The 21,525-nt window shown below is 34.9% G+C and overlaps 1 protein-coding gene across 1 annotated transcript in view; it reads left to right on the forward strand.

The window, feature by feature from the left end:
- LOC123534021 (LIM/homeobox protein Lhx1-like) overlaps positions 1-21,525 on the forward strand; it is a 49,442-nt gene that overhangs the window by 12,850 nt on the left and 15,067 nt on the right. Inside the window, exon 3 of the mRNA XM_045316053.2 lies at positions 4,216-4,829. Coding sequence (XP_045171988.1) covers positions 4,216-4,829 — 614 coding nt within the window. The remainder of the gene's footprint in view (positions 1-4,215; positions 4,830-21,525) is intronic.

Genomic DNA, 21,525 nt, shown 5'->3' on the forward strand with positions numbered 1-21,525 from the left:
GTCAATGTCCAGGAGCAGATGCATATTTTTTTCTTCCTTACTTTCTTACTGATGCAGTCCATCGCATTGACCAGAAGCTATTAAAAATTGCAAAATTTGTTCGTGTTGTAAGGAACAACTTCCAGAAGTCATTACATACCCAGATGCCATTGCATAGTTCTTTCTTACTCACACTTTAAAAATAAGAATAAAAACAATATCGAAAAGCCATAAAGTAAAGAACACTGTCCAGATGCAGTTGTAGTGTTCTTGCTTAATAAAAGTACGTATAATGTCAAGGCAACATTGCCATTCAATTGTTCTTCCTTTATTTATACAGTTACTGTCAGTGCAAACAATCTGTGGAAACCTTTAAGGTCTATGATTTTGGCAGGAAGATGGGTTCAGAACTCTAAACCTTTACACCGTTCTTTTATATTCCTTCTTATACTGTATGTAGAACAATATTTCCGGAGGAAAGAGACAGTTTATTGCTCTCTCTAGTTTATTCAACACAGAACAATGTTCCAACACAAGTCTTTGCAATGTACACATAACAGAACAATGAGCACGACCCATTGCAGTTTTATACAATACAGAGCAATTGCTAATGACGTCCCTGCCAAAAATGTCAAGAAGCTATTGCATTGTTTTCTTTCTAACTTCCTTGCTGTTCCATCAATGCGTTAAATTCTATTTAGATACATATAAAATCCGGAAAAGGTGAGTGTGACGTCATCAAATTATGAGCAACGCTGCATGTACATTCTATCCACTCAATAAAACATACAAATGAATAAATGAACCGGATTTGACAGTGTCATCTTGTTACTGTCACCGTTTGCCTTTTTTATTTGTAAGCAGACGACAATCCAGTAGCTCTCGGAATGTCAGCGCTATTTACATTCATGATAAATTGCGCACACTTTAAGTATTAGGAGAATGTGCAAAAACGCCAATTAATTGTTCTTAGAGGGTCATTAATCATAATTTTCATACCACTGGCGATCGAAACGTTTAGGGAACGATCAGGAAACACTTTATCTGTGTGATTTACTCCGAGATCCGCCATTGAATACGAAACAAATTAATCTTCGGCGAATTTAGTGTTGATGTATGAAGAGGCAGTTTTGTTTGTTTTGGAACGCTAGACACGATTTGTTACTGTTGCTTTAAAGCGTCTAGATCACAGATGGAAGAATTTGTTAGATAAAGTCATGTTAATTGATTTATATTTGGAGCTTCGAGCCACAGCGATATTTCCAAACTTTAGCATAACAAACGTAGTTTCATAACAAAATCATGAAAATTTTCGTATCGAGGTCAATGACTTCCGCCACTATTAACAGGTTGAATGACGTAATCATCTGCCCTGTTGGATTTCGTGATTTCACTAAATTAGAGATGCCGACAGCTATCTTTGCTGTTTTATCAATTTTCAGACAAGTGTACGTATTCTTTTTATATATAGTATATAGTATTCGTATAACTTGGCAGCAGACATAAAATATCTATAAGATGGCAATCATATTTAAGCAACATTTTATGATATTTTTCCCTGTTCGTATACTGTAATATTTAGGTATTTATATTTAATGAACAAAACGGCTCATTACAAAAAGCCAATAGCTATCAGAATATAACGTTTCATGATTTGTTACAATATTTTCTGTTTATTTCTTTTGAATTTAAAACAACTTCCTATTTAACATTTCGTTTTTATAGCTTATATGATACTTCAACAATGTGAACCAAAAATGCAAGCTTTATGCGAGAGAGTCGCTTTAAGACGACATACTAAGAATGTGGTTTTGTTTGGATTGCTATCGGTATGAATGGAGGAATGAATGGAGGAATGCATTGTTTTACTCGAAAAACATAAGTAAGGAAGGAAGATTGTTGACAAAGGCAATGTGTCAATATTTCTCAGCAGTACAGCAGGAATGTTACGTAATTCAATATAGTTTCAGTCACCACTGAGTCAGGGCTCGGGTTTTTTTATATCTGTTATATAAAAATACACCATAGTATTGCAATTATACCCACCTACAGACTACAGTAATAGTGTTTCGATTGGAAAATACCAGTAGGTTTGAAGATTGAAATTCGTTTGAACTGCTTTCTTTGCTAAAATACATACATACTAAAAAAACTTCTGATACCGTAAGTTATAATAAATGGAGTTTGAATACCAGTTTCCCAAACTCATAACATATGTCGTCAAAGAAAACTTTCGTTTACATGAACACTATGATAATTAGACAATAGGTGTTGACAATTCAGGTGTATTTTAACCCTTATTTCTTTAGAAATAGCGTCAATTTTGGTACTTTTGCCATTTAAAGTTATATTTCCGAACAAGAATAATCATACTTAGTTTGTATAAATGTATGTTAAAACCTAATTCAATGTTAATTACACACATTTTATCGTCGACTGAAAACTTACAGTGAAATAAAAGAAACTGCCATAACGATAATGACCGAATCAGGACAAAATAATGACGTCACAGTATTCCAGAAATGGCTACTGTACTTAGCAGACAGGTTAATGTTTTATCAAGTTGTTGTTATTATCTTCATTATCAGTTTTGTTATAACTATTATCATTCTTCTTCTTCTTATTATTATTATCATAATTATTATCATCATAATCATCATCATCATCAACATCTTCTTCTTCTTCTTCTTCTTCTTCTTCATAATCACCACCACCACCACCACCACCATCATTATCATTATCATTATCATTATCATTATCATTATCATTATCGTTATCGTTATCGTTATCGTTATCGTTATTATTATCATCATCATCAGCGTCGTCGTCATCGTCATCATCATCATCACCGTCATCATTATAAAATTTTAGTACAACTATATTCAGGTTGAACACAATCTACAGATGATGGTAGAGCTATATCGTTTTATTTTTCTCCATGGATCAACCATAGCAACATGCAGCTACCTTCATTTTAATTGTATTTTGTACATCTAAAGAGAGGACGGATTCTAAATGTTATAATAAATCATGTCGCGGCCAATACCTAATAAAATATAATGTGTCGCTCGTATAGTAGACAACGTATCTGATTCATAGTACGCTTCCACAAAACGTACGCCAGACTCATTGATTGAAAAAGTATATCATTGATAGACGTACATGTTGTGCAAAACACTGCAGCAATGTCATTAATTGTTTAAATACCCCTCGTGGACAATAGAAATTCTTGGTTAATAGCAATTGATCGCTGCGTTGAAGTGATTAAACGATGAGAACAAAGGTGGATCGAAATTCAACTGTTGAGGCTGTTAATTGTTTGTTTCAATGTTTCAACACTTTATCGTCAATAACGAGCAAACACTTATAGTTGATTTTGAGTAAATATTTGAACACGGATATTCAATAAACAACAATTGCATTAGAGAGTAAACAAGATTGTCTATCAGTTAGTTGCATAGGATCTGACGTAAACATGCAAGACAAATATAAATAACACAGTGACCTCTTTAGCCCCTGTTTCTTTAATTAAGACCAAATATTGATAAATCGTATCTTAATGGGTTCAGTCCATATCAAATATATAGAAAGTGCTAGGAGTCCAAATGGCAAAAATATTACGCCATACGATACATGAGGTCCTCGGTACCTACTGTAATGTCTTAAAGGCCCATAATGACTTTGTTTATATTATGTGGCTGCCACATCCTTGTGGTGCGAAAAAATATTGCATTGTATTTTGTTAGAAATTACTTCCAATAGTTGTTTTCTATATATTTGTCAAAGGTTTGAATATTTCGTTCCGTGAGACGGAAGCGCTATTGATATCCCTTTGTTTTTGATTACCTCCCTTTATGGCACTGCATAGTACAAGGTCATGTGCAATATTACAAGTAGTGATTTTCTAATCATGCCATTATGCATATTTTCTATTTGGACAGCTGCTTTATTTTAAAATGGAAATAAAATCCTGTTAATGTGGTCAACTAGTCTAAATCACTGCATCTTTTTTATTTTTCCTTTCTTGATTCCAGAGCTTTTCGTTAAGAGAAATTGGACATCAATTAAGAGTATAAATCAGATATCCTAAGATAGATTTCTTGCACCTCAACCTGTAATAGTTTTATGCCTTTTTTCTTTGTTTTACGATCGTATCTGTTTTTATTCTTCTTACAGCAGAAGTAAAAGAAAAACAACATTCAAACTGCCTAAAATCTCGTTTTCTTATTTTCAAAGGTTCAGATGTAGAAGATGATGGCGATTTTGAAAATGTTTTAGACCAGTCCGTTCATGATAGTGAGTATGGAACACAAGACGAACAACAATCGAATGAACAAGACCTATACCTCCCAAATTCCGAGCGTGGTACTTTGAATGGACAAATTAATGATATTAGTCAATCTCTTAATATACAAACCTCAGAACAATCGAGTCATTTTGTAGGTTCTAATATAGGATTAAATCTTTCAATTTCAAAAATGTCTACAGATTCTAAGTCAGATACTAACAGCTTATCGGATTGTCACCTCATTTCGGATAATATGGGACTCAGAGATGACCACAGAGACCAGTTATCTGATTCGTGTTTGAGTCCCGCTGGACAGGACTCTCAAATACCAGACCAGAATCCGGGAAGCAACTGTTCTAGTCAAGAAAATAATGACACTAATAACAATAAAGATGGCGACGACAAAACCAAGTCTGGGAATAAACGGAGAGGCCCTAGAACAACTATCAAAGCCAAACAGTTAGAGGTTTTGAAAGCGTCATTCAACGCGACGCCAAAACCAACACGTCATATCCGGGAGCAACTTGCAGCGGAAACGGGACTGAACATGCGCGTGATTCAGGTAAGAATTCAGACTTTTAATTTATTAACGAATGCACATACTGCTTCACATATATTCTCATCACAAGTGAAATACAGGAGGTCTTGTTTTACTTTTATATTCACCGGGCTCTCTGATAGTACGGATAATGGTACAAGAGAAATAAAAGCAACGTGGGTAAGAAGGAATACATAAAAATCTTAATATCAAAATTTGTTTATGGCTTTCAAATCAAATCATTCGAGCAAGTTGTATTGCAGCCAAACTTGGTCAACCTTTGGCAATTCAAATGAAGATAATTTCTTTACGAATTTAACCCTTATCATGCCGGACACTATTGATTCTGCCTTTGCGACCAATGTAGATCATGACCAGCCTGTACATCCATGCAGTCTGATCAAGATGTTCACTGTTCGCCATCCATGCAGTCAGTAGTTTTGGTAAGCACACCTTTTGACACAGTTAATGGTACTGCCCAAATTGAAAGATGGTCAAGTTCATTATAGAAATTTAGCGGGGTAAGGGTTAAGATTCAGATTAAAATTTTCATCCACCTTAATAATATAGAGCAAAATATAGGAAAGCATGTCAACAAGAAATAATGACAATATTGATTAACAATAACATTTAAAGATCGCAAGTTGGACATATTCCCTGGGAACATCTTGTGTATGTGACATTCCCTTCCAGTATTTTATTGAACTTTGTTTTAATTATTAATCTTTCTTGCTATAAAGTTCACATCTAATACCTTTGGTTTGAGTTTTATGCTTTCGAGGGTAGACCATGCAGAAAGGATTATGTTGTAGCACTTAGTATGTTGAAAAGGCCAGGGCTTTGAAGGTAGAAAGTACATTCAGCTTGCTGACTAAATAAATAAATAAATGAAAAAATGAAATGAAATGAATGCGTCTACGATTCCAGAGGGATTTTCGAGGATAAAAACGTTTCGCTTGATATGATATAATTTGAGTAAATATCTGTTCAAACTTAAATGTGTTTTGGTGTGTAAAATATGCAGATTTGAAAATAGCTTAATTAAAAAAAAATGTTTTCAGTTATATATTATGTACAGTATATTTTTCCAGTTATCTAAACAAAAAATAAAATGTAAAAATACCAATGAAACATAATCTCCTGGCAAAAACCGGCCACATGAAGCAGACGACACGGCGACATCCGGCACTCGGAATACCTTGTTTATTTTCACGGTCAATATGTCCGAGGTCCACCTTCAAGATTTCGCCATTTCACCCTCGTGACCTTAACACAAAAACAACTCCGCTTGAATGGCAGTTCATAAACTATTCAGACTTCGTTTCAATGACTTCGACAGTTAATAATTTAAGCAGACTCTGCCCCGTTCTGAATAGAAATTTTTTCGTCCAAGTGGTCGAACAATAAAAAGAATCGCGTACATACCGAAATAATAATTCTCTTTTCATACGGGGATTTCGACCGTACCAGTGTGCTCATTTATATGCACGTTAGCTCTTTTAGTTGACATGATTTCTTTTATACCATCTCAAAACGTGAGCGGAAGAGATCTGCATTGCGAGAAAATTTGTGCGCCCACCCGCTAGTTTTATTATATTATAGCACAACAACAGTCTAAAGGCGTAATCTGGGGGAAACGGTTACTTTTTTATTTTTTAAAAATAAACAAACAAAAAAATCCTCTATATAATATTATTTTTGTGAAATAACATTTTTTTCTTTTATAATCTGTTTTAATGTTTTCGCATGTTCAGCGTTTATTTTATGTTAAGTCTGTGTGATACATACAAGTATATATCTTTCTTGTTCTATTTTTTCATGATATAAAATGTTTTGAGCTTTAGGTATGCACAAGATTTTATGTTTTAGAATTGAATTCAAGCATTGAAATATTCAAACAGCCTACACATTCAAGGATTGCTGAATATTTGATAAAAAAAATGGACAGGATCGCTGATTATACTGATTCTGGTTATCTCCCTTTATGACTATTTCTATGTAAGTCTTGTACTATTTAACAAAATGTTTTACTGACCATTTAATTAAGCACATTCCATACTTGAAGAACACTATTATCTAATGATTATTTAGCATTAAAACATTAGATCGGACTTTTAAGTACAAAAGCAAGTAAACAGTTTGTATACTGGGTATAACACACTGCTGCCATGCACAGAAACGTTGAATAAAATGGGGGAAAAGACTATTGCGAACAGAAACCTTAATCCATTTGGTAGAAGACAGTGATTTGTAATAGGACATTCAACGACAGTAATCATATGCAGTCCATATAAAAGAAAGGCAAAACATATCAACCAATAATAAATTTGATAATTAGCTGTTTAAGTAAACGAAACAACAATGAATTCTAAACTAGGATGTGAAATATTACATTGAATGAGAAACTAGCCTAGGTATTTAGTTACCCAGTATTATATTAAATATCAGAAAAATGCGTAGGCTAAGCTTTGTTAGAAGAAAGCATGTTGGAACCAAATCAAATCAAGATTTAAAAATGAGTATAGGAAAATAAACTGCACCATTTCTGTATGTCTTATCACTGATAAAGGATTACACCCATACGTAAAATCATTCAATGTATACATGCACATTTGTGAAGTAGTATGGTGATTTTCAACTATTCCTAAAGAAAAAATTCTAATGTGCCTCAAACATTAAATATTAAGGAAAAAGACAGCAGAAATAGTTTAAATATCTTAACATCAGAATAGTTATTTCAATTAGATTTTAGTATTGATAATTACCTCCCTTTTCAATATTACTATTACTTTATTACCTCCCTTTAATTTGTCTGACAAGAGAAAATAAGACGCTTAAAGAAGTCTTGAGATAGTATAATGACTATTCTTTGCGTATTTTGTAACATGATTAAACGTTGAAACTTGATACGTTAAAAGCACACACACCAACCAGTTGTGAACTATATACAGAGTAACATTTCTAGGGCGAACATGTGTACGCGTAGGAAGACTATTTCATAGAGAATTTTGATCTGGAGAAATGCATTTACTGAAAATTTTATGACATTGGAAAGGAATTGCATGCCCTTGTAGAGAGGTATCTGTCTTCGACAGTGTCATAAACTGAGGTTATACTGTTAAAAGAAATATGGGAACTATATTATTGGGAACTATTTTATTGTGAATTGTTCTTCTGAAAATTAATTGCTGTTGCTCATTTCTTTTGCTATTAAACAGGTACCGCCTATCCGACCCCAGGAAAATATTTCGAACAGAATTGCTAAAGTAACTTGATACTATATAGTTGAAGTCGATATGTACTGCATAAATAAAGTACCCTATTGGTGCCCCGTATCTTAAACGACAAAGCTCATGAGAGCCACCCGTAGCTTTCTTTTCATAAAGTTATGAAAAAGTATCAAACGTCTTATGAATAGAGATTAAAATTTGATCCGCTTTTTTTTTCAAAAACCACTGGGATGATGTTGTAAAGTTCGAGTTATTTTGTACTTTAAACATGTCATTGTGATGTAAAGCATTTTTTCATCTTTACAGATTATTTGAAGATAAAAGTTTTGCCAGTCATTTTGCATGAATGAGCCCTAACTTTTGTTAAGGACGACACTGCAATTTGCAATTGCAATTTTATATATAAGGGAACTTTCTCTTCTTTACAGTAATAATTGTAATGCATTTTGAATAAAAGTAAACAGAAAATATCTGGTAATTTTCATTCTTCATAAACGCACATTCTTAAGAGCATAGGTTCACTCCTAAAATAAGTTAATTTTTTTCACTTTTTTCTAAGAAGGGATATGTGTAAAATAAATGAAGAATATAAGAACAGAAAAGCACGTTGCATGAAAGAAAGTATGGAAGTAACACAGGCACTTGGTTTTATTTTCTAAAGTAGGAGAATTCGAGTTAGGTTAATGGCCTAACTTCCTATGATGAGCATTTATTTTGAGAATGGGCAGTCAGATCACAGTCATAATGACAACTGGCAACATTTCCGGTCGAAAATCTCCGCAGACGTCCCTTGTATGAGCCACGGCCGAAGAATGCCGAAATTGTAAACGAAAATACGTAACCTTACGGAAATTGTCGACTGCTATTACATGTCCATCGCCAACAATTTAGAGCTATTCACATCCACTATTATGCATATTATCATCTGATTTTGTGTATATTTACCTGCTTTTTTGAAAATGTTTGCTTATACAAAAAAGACTGAACGCACTTTATAAACCTATAGCCTAATTTTCTTAACCGGAGACATATTTGATGTATGATGTTTGTTTGTAGAATTTAAGAACTTTGCAAACCCTTAAACACTTGTAAGCACGAACAAGTATAGTGTGTAAGCTTTGAAAGTCCTGTTTGTCATTTTTTGTAAGTCTTGAAAAATTTGTACGCCCAGAAAGACCCAGACTTTACTTGCCTAGACAACTACCTAGACAGTGGTTCCTATACAGTACGTGTAATCGTGATCTGGGGAATGTGAAAACGGTATTAACTAGAGAAGTGCATGTTACTATACACAACGAAACATATTACACTTAAGACAAAGTACTTAATCAGATTATGTTTTCCGACATTTAAATTTATCCACTTAATCATAGACTAATCAAACACAAGTGCCCTTTCACGAGACTCTTGGACTTCAAAAAGTAGTTCCCAAAAAAGTAGTTCTGGATTTCAAGACTTCCTGGAGAGTGCCAGGATGTTGCGCTACTGGTTAAAATCAAACTCTACTTTGTAAATCATGCGAGTGCTGAAACGTTATCAAATTTTGTATACACTGAAGTTTATTTATGTAGGAAATGTATATTCCGTACATTGCGTTCGTCGGTAAATGCTATGAAAACAGAATGGCTGATAACGTATGAAATCCAGACCCGCTTTGAATAATTGAATGAAGTGTAGAAAATCCAGTTAAGAGATTTAAAAATACCGATTAACGTCGCTAAAATATGTGCCAGTGCCCCCACAACGTTTCTGCCGATCGAAGGGAAGTCCGATTTGCATGGAATTGCAAAGATGTATTACAGTTATAAGTTAAACTTGTCACTAGATAATAAAAAATCATGTAGCCAGACTGGGACTAGAGTTCAGGGCCTCGGTGTGCCGTTTACTCAACTGACTGAGCTACCGGGTCGCTTAACCCCCAGTTATTTTCCGCCTTCCTTTGCTTTATTGAAATTCGGCAAGTTAAACAAGATATCAGAGTTTATACAATCAAGGCCCAAGGCTGGACATCATAAGGTCGATACCCGAACCGGTGGCCTCGAAATACAGTTCTTAAGCTCTTCTGATTCAGCATACGGACTGTTTCTACATAATTCTTATCATTTCTGTAATGAAATTCTACACTTTCTTGAAGTGATTGTTCTCTTTAAAAGATTAAACAACACAAAGATACGCGCATATTCACATATACGCGACAGGTCTCCTTTCTAAGAATCATTACACTTTAATAGCACCGCTTTGAGGTCCGACGGTTGGCACGCTTTTGCTCATATTCAGATGGAACTTTTACAACAGAATATGCGGAACGATTAATAATCCTCCTTAAGTGATACAACTGGCATCATGTCACTGTATGATTAAATGTCTGTCTGGTGGTAGATCAAAAGAAAACAAACTTAATCGTGGTATTGACACGCTTTTGCTTCTTTAAAGTAACCTTATCTAAATCATGCGTTAATAGAATGAAATTCTTAATATTCTAGACTCCTTTAGACAGTTAAGGAGGTCGTTAGCCGGTGTTGTGGTAAAACCAGTACAAGTGTATTATGGGAAGGCATGGCTGAGTTTGTACCTTAGATCTGTCATCTCTGATAATCCAGTTATTGGTTTAAACACACATTAATCAGTTGTTTCGGTATTATTGCCATTTTCCATCTATACCATTTTGATTTAATAGATAGGCAATATCAAACCAATGGATGCGTAGATCACCTATGACAGATATATGTATGCTTTTTGTTCGTACGATTTCAAAAACACATGTTAAGTAGTGAATGGTCCGGCTAGTGTAAAGATAAATGATGGGTAGACAAGATGAGCAAGTTTGTGGGCGGCCGGACGGACGGACAGCTGAACAAACGAATGAGAAAAACTGTACAGTTACGTGGATTGAATTACCCGCTAGGTTGAATGTGAAAAAAATCCCGGCTGTTCGTATCACTTAGATGTTTACGGAATTTTAACACGAATTAGTCCGGTGATACATAAATTTGGAGATTAAAGGGGAAAATATTCCAAGTAATTAGAGGGATCAAGGAAACTTTGATAAGGTTGAAAGAAATCAATGTAAAATATTTGACGTTGAATACTTTAAAAGTGGTAGATGCTAAAAAAAGGTAAAATATCACGGACAAGCACCACGTGGCTGATACAAAAGTAAAAAAAAAAATCATGTGTATACGCATTAAACATTGTATAGTTATCGAAAACAAGCTACATAAGTAAATACAGGGGATTTAGAGAAAACATGGTATTTGACAATAATCCATATTTTCTGGATTCGATTATTATTAATAATATCCATTTTCTTTTAACTAATAATAATAATGATAATGATGATGATGATGATGATGATAATTATATTAATGAGAAGTAGAAAAAGAAAGAGGAGGAGAAGAAGAAGAATTACCTATTTTATTTGAAAAGATGAAAAAGTAGTTGATGAAAATTGCCATTTAGACATAATTTTATTAATCTTGAGTGGAAAATGTAAAATTGTGATATTATAACCACATATTATTTTAAATAAACTTTTCTAATCAGGAATATTGACAGTGGTCTCTTGCCTTTATATATTTAGTATATACCTTCCTACGAAAATTTAGAGCGATCTTTTTTTAATGAGTATGATATTAACAAAAGCTTAGTTACAAAATGATTTCCTGTAAATGTTAAGACTATTTATATATATTGTTTTTTTCCCCAAAGCTTTCAGTAAAGGTCTGGCTATATTTATATCATTCTACGAATGTGTTTAAAGGGAAGTTTTTGTTTTGCCTATTTTTTATATACATAGTAGTAAAATATTCTTAAAGCAAATAAATATTAACTTTGCTTAGACAGTCATAAAACTGGGGTATCATTTTGGTATCATATCAATAAAAGTAAAATTGTGCGTAACTGTATATGGTTAATTCTTGATTTATTTTTACAATTAATGACCTGTAGAATTTTCTATGACGTGTTAAAAATGTAAATCTGGAAATAAAATCACTTGCTTTGTACGAATGACAATAAATTTCGGTGTCTTGACACCCAAACAAGCGCGATAAGATATTAAGTATATATTTATGGCAAAAGTAAAAATTTACTGCGGAACACCAACGAACTGTGCAAAGTTATGAGATAGAAAGCGACATAGGCTTTTTAATACAATAAAAGGTTTATCTAGATGGTCAATTTATTTTATAACTTTTATTGAAAGAAAAGAATACATTCTTTAAAATATGTTACAATATAACAGTATCGGACATTTGTAACGGTAATCTTTTTAAAATAAAAATTTATTGATATCTTTGCATTCATCTATTCAACAAAAAGGAAAAAGAAAACGCTTTCGATTTCTATTTCAAAGATAGTTTAACAATATAACGTCGAACGGTACGGTCATATACCTGTGGTGTCCCGCAACGTTATTACAATAATTCATACATTTTCGACCCATCCCGTATATATTCGACGGTCATTGTCACCGTTTATACGGCCCCCATGATCATTTGAGAAATGAGCAATGGCTTATTTTATACAAATTTTCAAAGCAGGATCATTTTTCAAAGAGCAAGTTTTACAAATAGCTGTTCTTTTGGACCCTGTGGCGCATGCGCAAATATTCTGATCAATCAAAATGGATCAGTTGACCCGCAGGATTCGGGATTGTGCGGCTTTTCCTGTGCGTTTCAAACTTGATAGATTGTTCTGCCATGCTGAGAGTTTCTCTTGGCATTGTTAAAAAGCTATTTATCTTAAAACTCTGCTTTAAATTTATGTTAACTTTTAAGGCTTCCTAAAACTGTTATTTTTTTTCACTTTTTTTTTATTGCGGCCTGGTCTAATGAAGTAATAAATCTTTATCAGTTTTGAAGTCATCATCATTATCATCATCGCTATCTTTTTCATTGATATGCAAGACACTTGAAAATACTCGATCTTGGATTATAATAAACAGTTTAATATAAATGACCCGTATGATAATGTATATGATTTAAGTAGAAGATGAGCAATCAAATGAAATTTATTTTCTGTTGTTATTATATAAGTGTCTTAATTCGTTTAAGGGGTCTACGACTTATGGGATAATGTGCCGGCCTAGCCTGGCTCCCTGGCTGCATGGCTATTTTTTGAATACTACAAACCTTTTATAAGTAAATTTTAAGCCTCTAAAATAGCACATTTTATCTGATGGCTAAATGTTCCGAGACAGGGGCAATAAAAATGTCAATATAGAAAGAACCTGCTTGAGTATGAGTTACTTTCACTGTAATGAAGAAACTTATATATATGAGAAATTTGACAGAACAAACATAGAGACGGGGGCCAGTCTAGTGCCGACCGCTCAACTCAAAAGTCGCGGGTTCATACCTCTCAAGAGGCAACGGAGGCGCCTGCTCATGAATATGGCACGAATTCTGAGTTCAAGGTTATAAAACTGAGTTTAAGAGATCAGTCTCAAAATTGGTTGATTCTGAGCTCAAACATGAAATTGACCAATGAGAGGACATCATTTCGAGACTGGTCTCCATACTCAAGTTTTTTTCTAATCTCGGAGTCAGGTCTCTCCAGAAAGCAAACACAGAAGCCATTCGTATAACTTCATTTTTTTACAGTCGTCTGAAATAAATTAGTATAAACTTAACTAAACACACTTTATCACAACAGTTACCCAGGCACAAGATTGTCGTATGCATTTGCACAACCGCATAGTGTACGCATAAATTTACAATTAATTGATGCACAGAAAACACTAATGGAAAGTACATTTTGTTATTAAAAAATACCCCATTTTAAAAGCGTGTTCGCACATTTATCTCATTAAAATTCACGAACAGTAAACTAAATACTTACTGAACATTTTAGTTGCAGTTAGAGGTGAAATTTTAAAAGAAATTATGCACATTTCATATTGACACATGCTTGTATAGTTTGTGTGCATCAGCGTTCTAGAAGACATTTAACCTGTACTGGTGATTAAGTTCAGTAGGTAAAGCACATGACTTCCAGTGAGGCGGTCGTGTTTTTAATATGTGTTCAAGGTGTATGTTCACCGTGACGAAAGAGTCTGATTCATGGGAGGAAGTTGTCAGTTTCTCATGAGAGGATGTCAGTTTTTTTGTGAGTGGGAGGAAGTTGTCAGCTACTTGAAGAGAACCGATGGTTAATACTAGTAACACCGGGCAGGTTAATTGACTGCCACGACCTAAATACTTCAGAAAAAAAACCTTTATATCTCCCCTCCTGTCCCCTTCATCCCCCATCCCGAAAAAATAAAAACAACAAAACACAACAATGATAAAAATAAGCTTTTAAGACTTATACTTAAAAAACTGCGATAAAAATAATGGAAATACTTAAAAGTATAATTATCTAAACGGTAAAGTTCAGTCAAGATACATGTGTATAACTTGCTACATCTGCCGCTGTCCCAATTTCAATGTCATATATCACCATATGTGTTCAAGTATTTTTTCTTTTCATGTATAATTTTGTCGATAAATCATTTTATTCTGTTAAACAAGGCAGATTCTATAAATACAAAACTCTTTAATATAAACCAGCCACTAAACGAAAATGACTCTAGTTCAAAATATTTAAAAAAATATATATATTTTGACTAAAAACAGTAAAAAAATAGTTTTAAAATACTTTGTCATATCCAAAACTAGTATACTGATTACTTTCCATCAGCGATAATATACAGGTGTGTCCTAAAATATCATAACCCTTGGGTGACTTACACATGGATGGGTTTACTTCATTAGCAAAAAGTAAAACGTAGCAGTTTTTGAAGAAACTGAATGTATAGTAGACATTTAAAAGAGTTCTTGTAACACAAATTTTACAAAAGTTTTGAAAAAAAAAACACTCGGAAATGAGTTTCATAGGATAAACAATAATATCTTTATTTGTCTGGTAAAAGTAGACTCTAAAACAAAAATAAAATTTCAGTTCTCAAAAAACTTACTTTGTTAAAAATCGTAAAACAATTTTACGTCTAAGACAAACAGTTTATGATCCTCTGATATCAATCGATAACATAAAATCTAATGCATTTTATTCATTTCTCTACAATCTATTCAAAGACATCATACTGCACTCAAGCACGGCGTTCCCGTGATAAAGCGATGTTCTCTCTACAGGGGGCGCTATAAAAACTGGTCCTTCCTTTTACATGGAATAACCTGGGATTTAAAGATTAAACCCATGTTCATGCTATCTAGATGAATTACCGCAATGATTAAACTGCTATTTATGAAATTATTCGCATTCCCAGAAAACAAGCGCCTCTATTTGGGTGGCACCGAGCCGCAGAAAATACATACAGTCGCGGAACAATCTTTTTTTCTGATTTTCTTTGAAAACACGGGTCGAGAACATATGTATTGATTGCACGTTTGACAGGCAGCAAAATTACATGTTTGCACTGTTTGTGACACAAGTTCATAGAGGACAGTTTTTCTACAGATCAAAACAGACTGCCCTTTTCATTGCAGTAGCTTTTTCCCAGGATTTCTAAATCGATCGGCACAATGGTCGAAATGTATCGGAGTACCCAAATGACTGTCTTAAATCTACGGGTACCTGCATATAAGCCAATAGTACAAAGTTTGATATAACTTTGAAATAAAGGGAAATAAGCAATCGAGATTTTGAATTTATCACAAATGCAGAAATGATTATGATTCATCCTACCTGTCAGACAACCTATTTAAAGACTTTTTTTAGGAGATGGTCAACACGAATGTCTGGTACTGTTAAAATACAGAATTAAATGTGGAAATCAGAAGAATGAATTTAACAGATCTACTTTCTTTTTTACGAAATGAACACATTTCTATTTCTAGTTATCGTAAAAATAAAGTAAACAAAGTGGCACATTGAGTTCTATATCATATTTATTCATACATCAACATGGTATTCATAAAAATATGTAGGAGATGTAACTCATGACAATGTCATCTAAAGTACAACTGCTTTACATTTCGTTTTAGCAAATACTATTTGAATGCTTTTGATTTCATAGACGTCGGTAAATGTTTAAAAAAAATATTGCGATGTGCATCTGGGGCCAAATCTATTAACTTCTATACAGCGGAATATAATAGTTCGAAAATACACGCAAGCTGACTCCGTTCCACCTTTTACGACAACCAATAACCAGTATCAAAAACTCAATTATCGTAGCAAATCAAACATGGATGCGCTTTTGCGATCGTCTTTATTTGTATCGTCCGTACTAGCATGGTTCCGGGTGTGCCTTTTATTTACCTAATCCACATCGGTCTGAGATGTCCGTTTGTTACACTGCAACAGGCGGACCGAGGCCACAATATTTTCTATGCTGAAACATGTTTCATCTTTTGTGTGATACCATAAATAAGCTGTATTCCGGGATCACCAAGTCATTGTAATTTTTTTTCTGTGTACATACCATCAAATACCATACATAAGCTGAATGCCGGAATAACCAAGCGCTCCTATATTTTTCTATTGCACTTAGTATAATGATCTAGATGAAGTTTATTTTAATCTAATATTATCCAGACATATTTTGTTGTTGTTTTTGCTACAAATGTGTACATTACATGTGTTCTTTACAGTATCTTAAGATAAGGCGATTATTTTGTTTTCCGACTCCATTCGAAAACGTTGTAGATGTTTAAATGTTAATTCAAAATTTCGTATTAAAATCATGCAGTCACCAAAATAATTTAACGTCACAGTTTCACCACCAGCAAGTGAAAATACAAATCAACTGTTCGATATCCTATAAAATAGGCTTTTCAGCTATTCAAATTAATTGAAGCACATTACCTAATTTGTATCAGGTTTTTTTTAACTGATCTGAATAAGTAATACAGTTTGAAGTTTATACGATCACGGTGTAGCAAAATACTCAATCTTTAAAAACACATAATAAATATGTCTGTAACAAATTGAACACATTGGCGTGTAAAAGAAGAGATTTGAATATACCAAGAAAATCTTAAATAAATTAGCAATTTGAAGTAAGAAGCAGTTACACGCAATAAGAAACAGACATATTAATACCTAAACTAAATGACATTATTCTTCAAAACACATCATTGCCATGATTTTCGCTTAAATGAGTATTTTAATTAGTTATAAATAAACTTTAGGAGTTAAAAGAAATGTTACATCCATTTGGAAATGATACCACAGAACGTGTAAACCGTACGGATACAAACGTCCTAAATTGGAGAAAATTCTTCACCATCGCAATGATTGTCGCATAAATTTATCCCGCTGGCAAGATACAGGGTCTTAAACTCACAAAAAAATCAAGAAGAAGCTAAGTCTCTCAGACGTGTAGCGTCGCGATATGCAAATGAGGATCTCGCAAAATCTCGAAGGATCACCAGAGAACAAAAGTTTTTGATTCATCGCGGAATAATTTTGGTCATATCAGATTGAACCCACGATCCTTTTGGGACTTCGGATGGAGATAACTGATATCAAACTAACATATTTCAGGCTTGACATAATCAACATCAAATTGTCATTACCTCAGAATTTCAGGACTTCTGATCGGTTTTCCAGCAGATCTGTTTTACTAGCAAATAATGGCGTGTGCCGCTGAATAAGATTTTGGGGAGCTTGGTTTATTTTCTATCATTTTAATGTGTTGAACACAATCAAATATTTGTTTAAAAACCAGGCACAGGAGAACAAAAAATGCACTGCAATTGTTTCGATTGAAGGTGAAGTTTAAAGCTTGGTTGTCACTGGACTGATGTTGTATTCTGTATTTTTTAATTTTTACGGTCTTTAATTTTTCTGCCATTACCGTAAAGGAAATGTTTGAAACTTAGACATAATTATAAATGAAGTGATTACGGAATCCTGCTCATGCCACATTAAAGTCTCGCCCTGCTAACACGCGACAATGCGATAATTATAGCAGTGTTCAATAGCAGCAATTGTTTTCTTTATAAGAAATGATATAGACTTACCCTTGAAGAACATTATAATATGTTACATAGATATATTACATTGAAGACTATGATTTTAGCTTATTAATAACTAAATTGATTCTATTTCAAACTTCATTTTACAAATTACCTTTTAAGGTAGTGGACCCATAATGATATTTGGTAATTCCCACGTGATTTCGTTTTCTTGATGGGAAAATCGGCGTTTTATGTAGCTTAAGGTAGTTCTGCACGTTCGGATAAAAAAATGTCTACACTGTAGAATTTGATTATATCCCGACGTTTGAAACTTCAGGATTTACTAAGAAAATTTGGCAGTGTCGTGTGCTAGACTGATTTGAAAACGTTTGTCATCACACAAGCTTTCATTATTGGATTCTATGGGATAGTCACAGTTTTGATAACATTTTCGCGAATAGAAATTTTAGTGCAATGTCGATTTTCATGAAACTTCATACAGTCGTACATAAACATATTATGTATAATATTGTGAAATAAAATGCATATGTATTTAGATATAAAAGTGATATCATGTTATTCTGTGTACTAGTGTATCATAGAGATCCATTACCAAGTGGTGCTTTCTACAGGGCATGTACGAAGCACCACTTGGTACTGAATTACTATGATACATTAGTGAGCATTTTGAGCCGATGCTCCACTGCGTTCCTTTATTTTTTGTTATGTTCCTTTTGTCTTAATGTTTTACTTTTTTGTCTCAATTTCATTCATTTACTCATCCTTCCATACACTGAATTGGTTCTTTTCGGAGAGGCTGCATTTTATAAATGTGTTCTTTGTTCTTGTTTCTCAGCTAACTTATTTATTTTTACTTTCAATGTCGAAATAATGTTCTTCATATTAATTCACTGTCATATCAAGTTACAGCAATATGTTACAACCGCTTCATTTATCATTATGATTGTTTATTCTTGATAGTTCGTGTCAAAATTAGCATGAAATCAATAATTCTCAATTAAAAATGAAATATGCTGAAAATGGTGTTCTTTTTTTCATTTTCTTATACGAGTGGCAGATGAGTGTACGATATATGGTACAATGCCTTGCAGTGGACAAGTGCATGTCAGAAGCAGTTTAATTTTATATTCTAACACGTTGATTTAAATAATCATTGGTTTTAATAATAGGTTCCGCCTTACTTTCATATGATTATAAAAAAGATAACGCGTGTGTGCGTATGGTGGCTGATTTCTGCCATCTCGTTCTGGCGTGTTGGCGCGTTTGCAGAGCGCCAAGACGCCAACACGCCAGGACGACAATTATACGCGCCAAGACGACAAAATCCATATTTGTCGTTTTGGCGCGTTCATATGTCGTCTTGGCGTGTTGGCGCGTTGGCGTTTGCGGGGCGCCAAGAGCCAACACGCCAGGACGACAATTATACGCGCCAAGACGACAAAATTCATATTTGTCGTTTTGGCGCGTTCATTTGTCGTCTTGGCGTGTTGGCGTCTTGGCGCCCCCGCCCCCGCCAACGCGCCAACACGCCAAGACGACAAATGAACGCGCCAAAACGACAAATATGGATTTTGTCGTCTTGGTGCCATCATTTGTCGTCTTGGCGTGTTGGCGTCTTGGCGCCCCCGCCAACGCGCCAACACGCCAAGACGACAAATGAACGCGCCAAAACGACAAATACGGATTTTGTCGTCTTGGCGCATATTATTGTCGTCCTGGCGTGTTGGCGCCCTGCAAACGCCGACGCGCCAACACGCCAAGACGACATATGAACGCGCCAAAACGACAAATATGGATTTTATCGTCTTGGCGCGTATAATTGTCGTCCTGGCGTGTTGGCGTCTTGGCGCCCTGCAAACGCGCTAAGACGCCAGAACGCCAGGACGACAACTTCCCAATTTAGCGTGTTGGCGCCCCCGCCAGAACGACAAATGCCTTGTTTGTCGTCTTGGCGCTTATAGTTGTCGTCCTGGCGTCCTGGCGTTCTGGCGCCCTGCAAACACGCCAACACGCCAGAACGAGATGGCAGAAATCAGCCACCATATGTGCGACATCTTGATACAAGTTTGAAGTTCGTTTCAGAATGGAAGAGAAAAACAGAACTATTTTCACGACGTATTTGGACAATAAAGGTGCCTTTTACATGAAATATTTGCACACTGCCTTTCTTAGTTTTGCTCTGTTTTGTCTTGTTAATCCCCCGCCGTGGCGGAGGGATTATAGGAATGGTCTGCGTCCGTCCTTCCGTCCGTCCGTGCCCGCGAAATGATGGTTAAGTGACCTCATAACGGTACTTTCTCTTTGATGTCATTCATTCCCTTCTGTTTATGTGACCTTTATCTTTTTATGTGACTGTTAGAACAATAGGGGGGTGTCACATAAATACCGTTTCGTTAGAACGTCTGTCCTTCCGTCCGTCTTTCCGTCCGTCCTTCCGCCCGAAACAAAATCGTGTCCGGTCCTTATCTCCTACACCCCTCGAAGGATTTTCATGAAACTTGGGTCAAATAATCACCTCATCAAGACGATGTGCAGAACCCATGAGTCAGCCTTGTCGGTTCAAGGTCAAGGTCACAACTCGAGGTCAAAGGTTTGAGTCTGCCATTTTGTGTCCGCTCTATATCTCTTAAACCCCTTGAAGGAATTTTATAAAACTTAGGTCAAATGATCATCTCATCAAGACAATGTGCAGAACCCATGAGTCAGTCATGCCGGCTCAAGGTCAAGGTCACAACATAGGGTCAAAGGTTTGAACCTTCCATTTTGTGTCCGCTCTATATCTCCTAAACCCATTGAAGGATTTTCATCAAACTTGGGTCAAACGATCTCCTCATCAAGGCGATATGCAGAACTTATGAGTCAGCCATGTCGGCTCAAGGTCAAGGTCACAACTGAAGGTCAAAGGTTTGAGCCTTCCATTTCGTGTCCGCTCTATATCCCCTAAACCCCTTGAAGGAATTTTATAAAACTTGGGTCAAATGATTACCTCATCAGAACGATGTGCAGAAATTATGAGTCAACCATGCCAGCTCAAGGTCAAGGTCACAACTAAGGGTCGAAGGTTTGAGTCTTCCATTTGGTGTCCACTCTGTATCTCCTTAACCCCTTGAAGGATTTTCATCAAACTTGGGTCAAATGATCACCTCATCAACAACTCATGAGTCAGCCATGTCAACTCAAGGTCAAGGTCACAACTGAAGGTCAAAGGTTTCAGCTCTGTATCTCCTAAACCCCTTGAAGGATTTTCATGAAACTTTGGTCAAATGATCACCTCATCAAGACGTTGTGCAGAATTCATGAGTCAGCCATGTCAGTTCAAGGTCAAGGTCACAGCTAAAATCAAAGGTTTTACCCTTTCACTATCCATAGCAGTGGCGGGGGATTTAGCTGTCTTTCAGACTGCCTTGTTAATTAATAAGTTATTTCATGTGATAAAGTTATGTTATGAACCTTATTTTACAGCAGTGTGTACATTCGTGAAAACATATGACAAATATCAAGCGTTCAGACAAGGGAGACAATTTTCTTAATGCTGTATGATACTTTTATCATTGTAAAATGTTT

The sequence above is a fragment of the Mercenaria mercenaria genome, chromosome 12, assembly GCF_021730395.1.
Source record: "Mercenaria mercenaria strain notata chromosome 12, MADL_Memer_1, whole genome shotgun sequence".
NCBI classification, from domain to species: domain Eukaryota; kingdom Metazoa; phylum Mollusca; class Bivalvia; order Venerida; family Veneridae; genus Mercenaria; species Mercenaria mercenaria.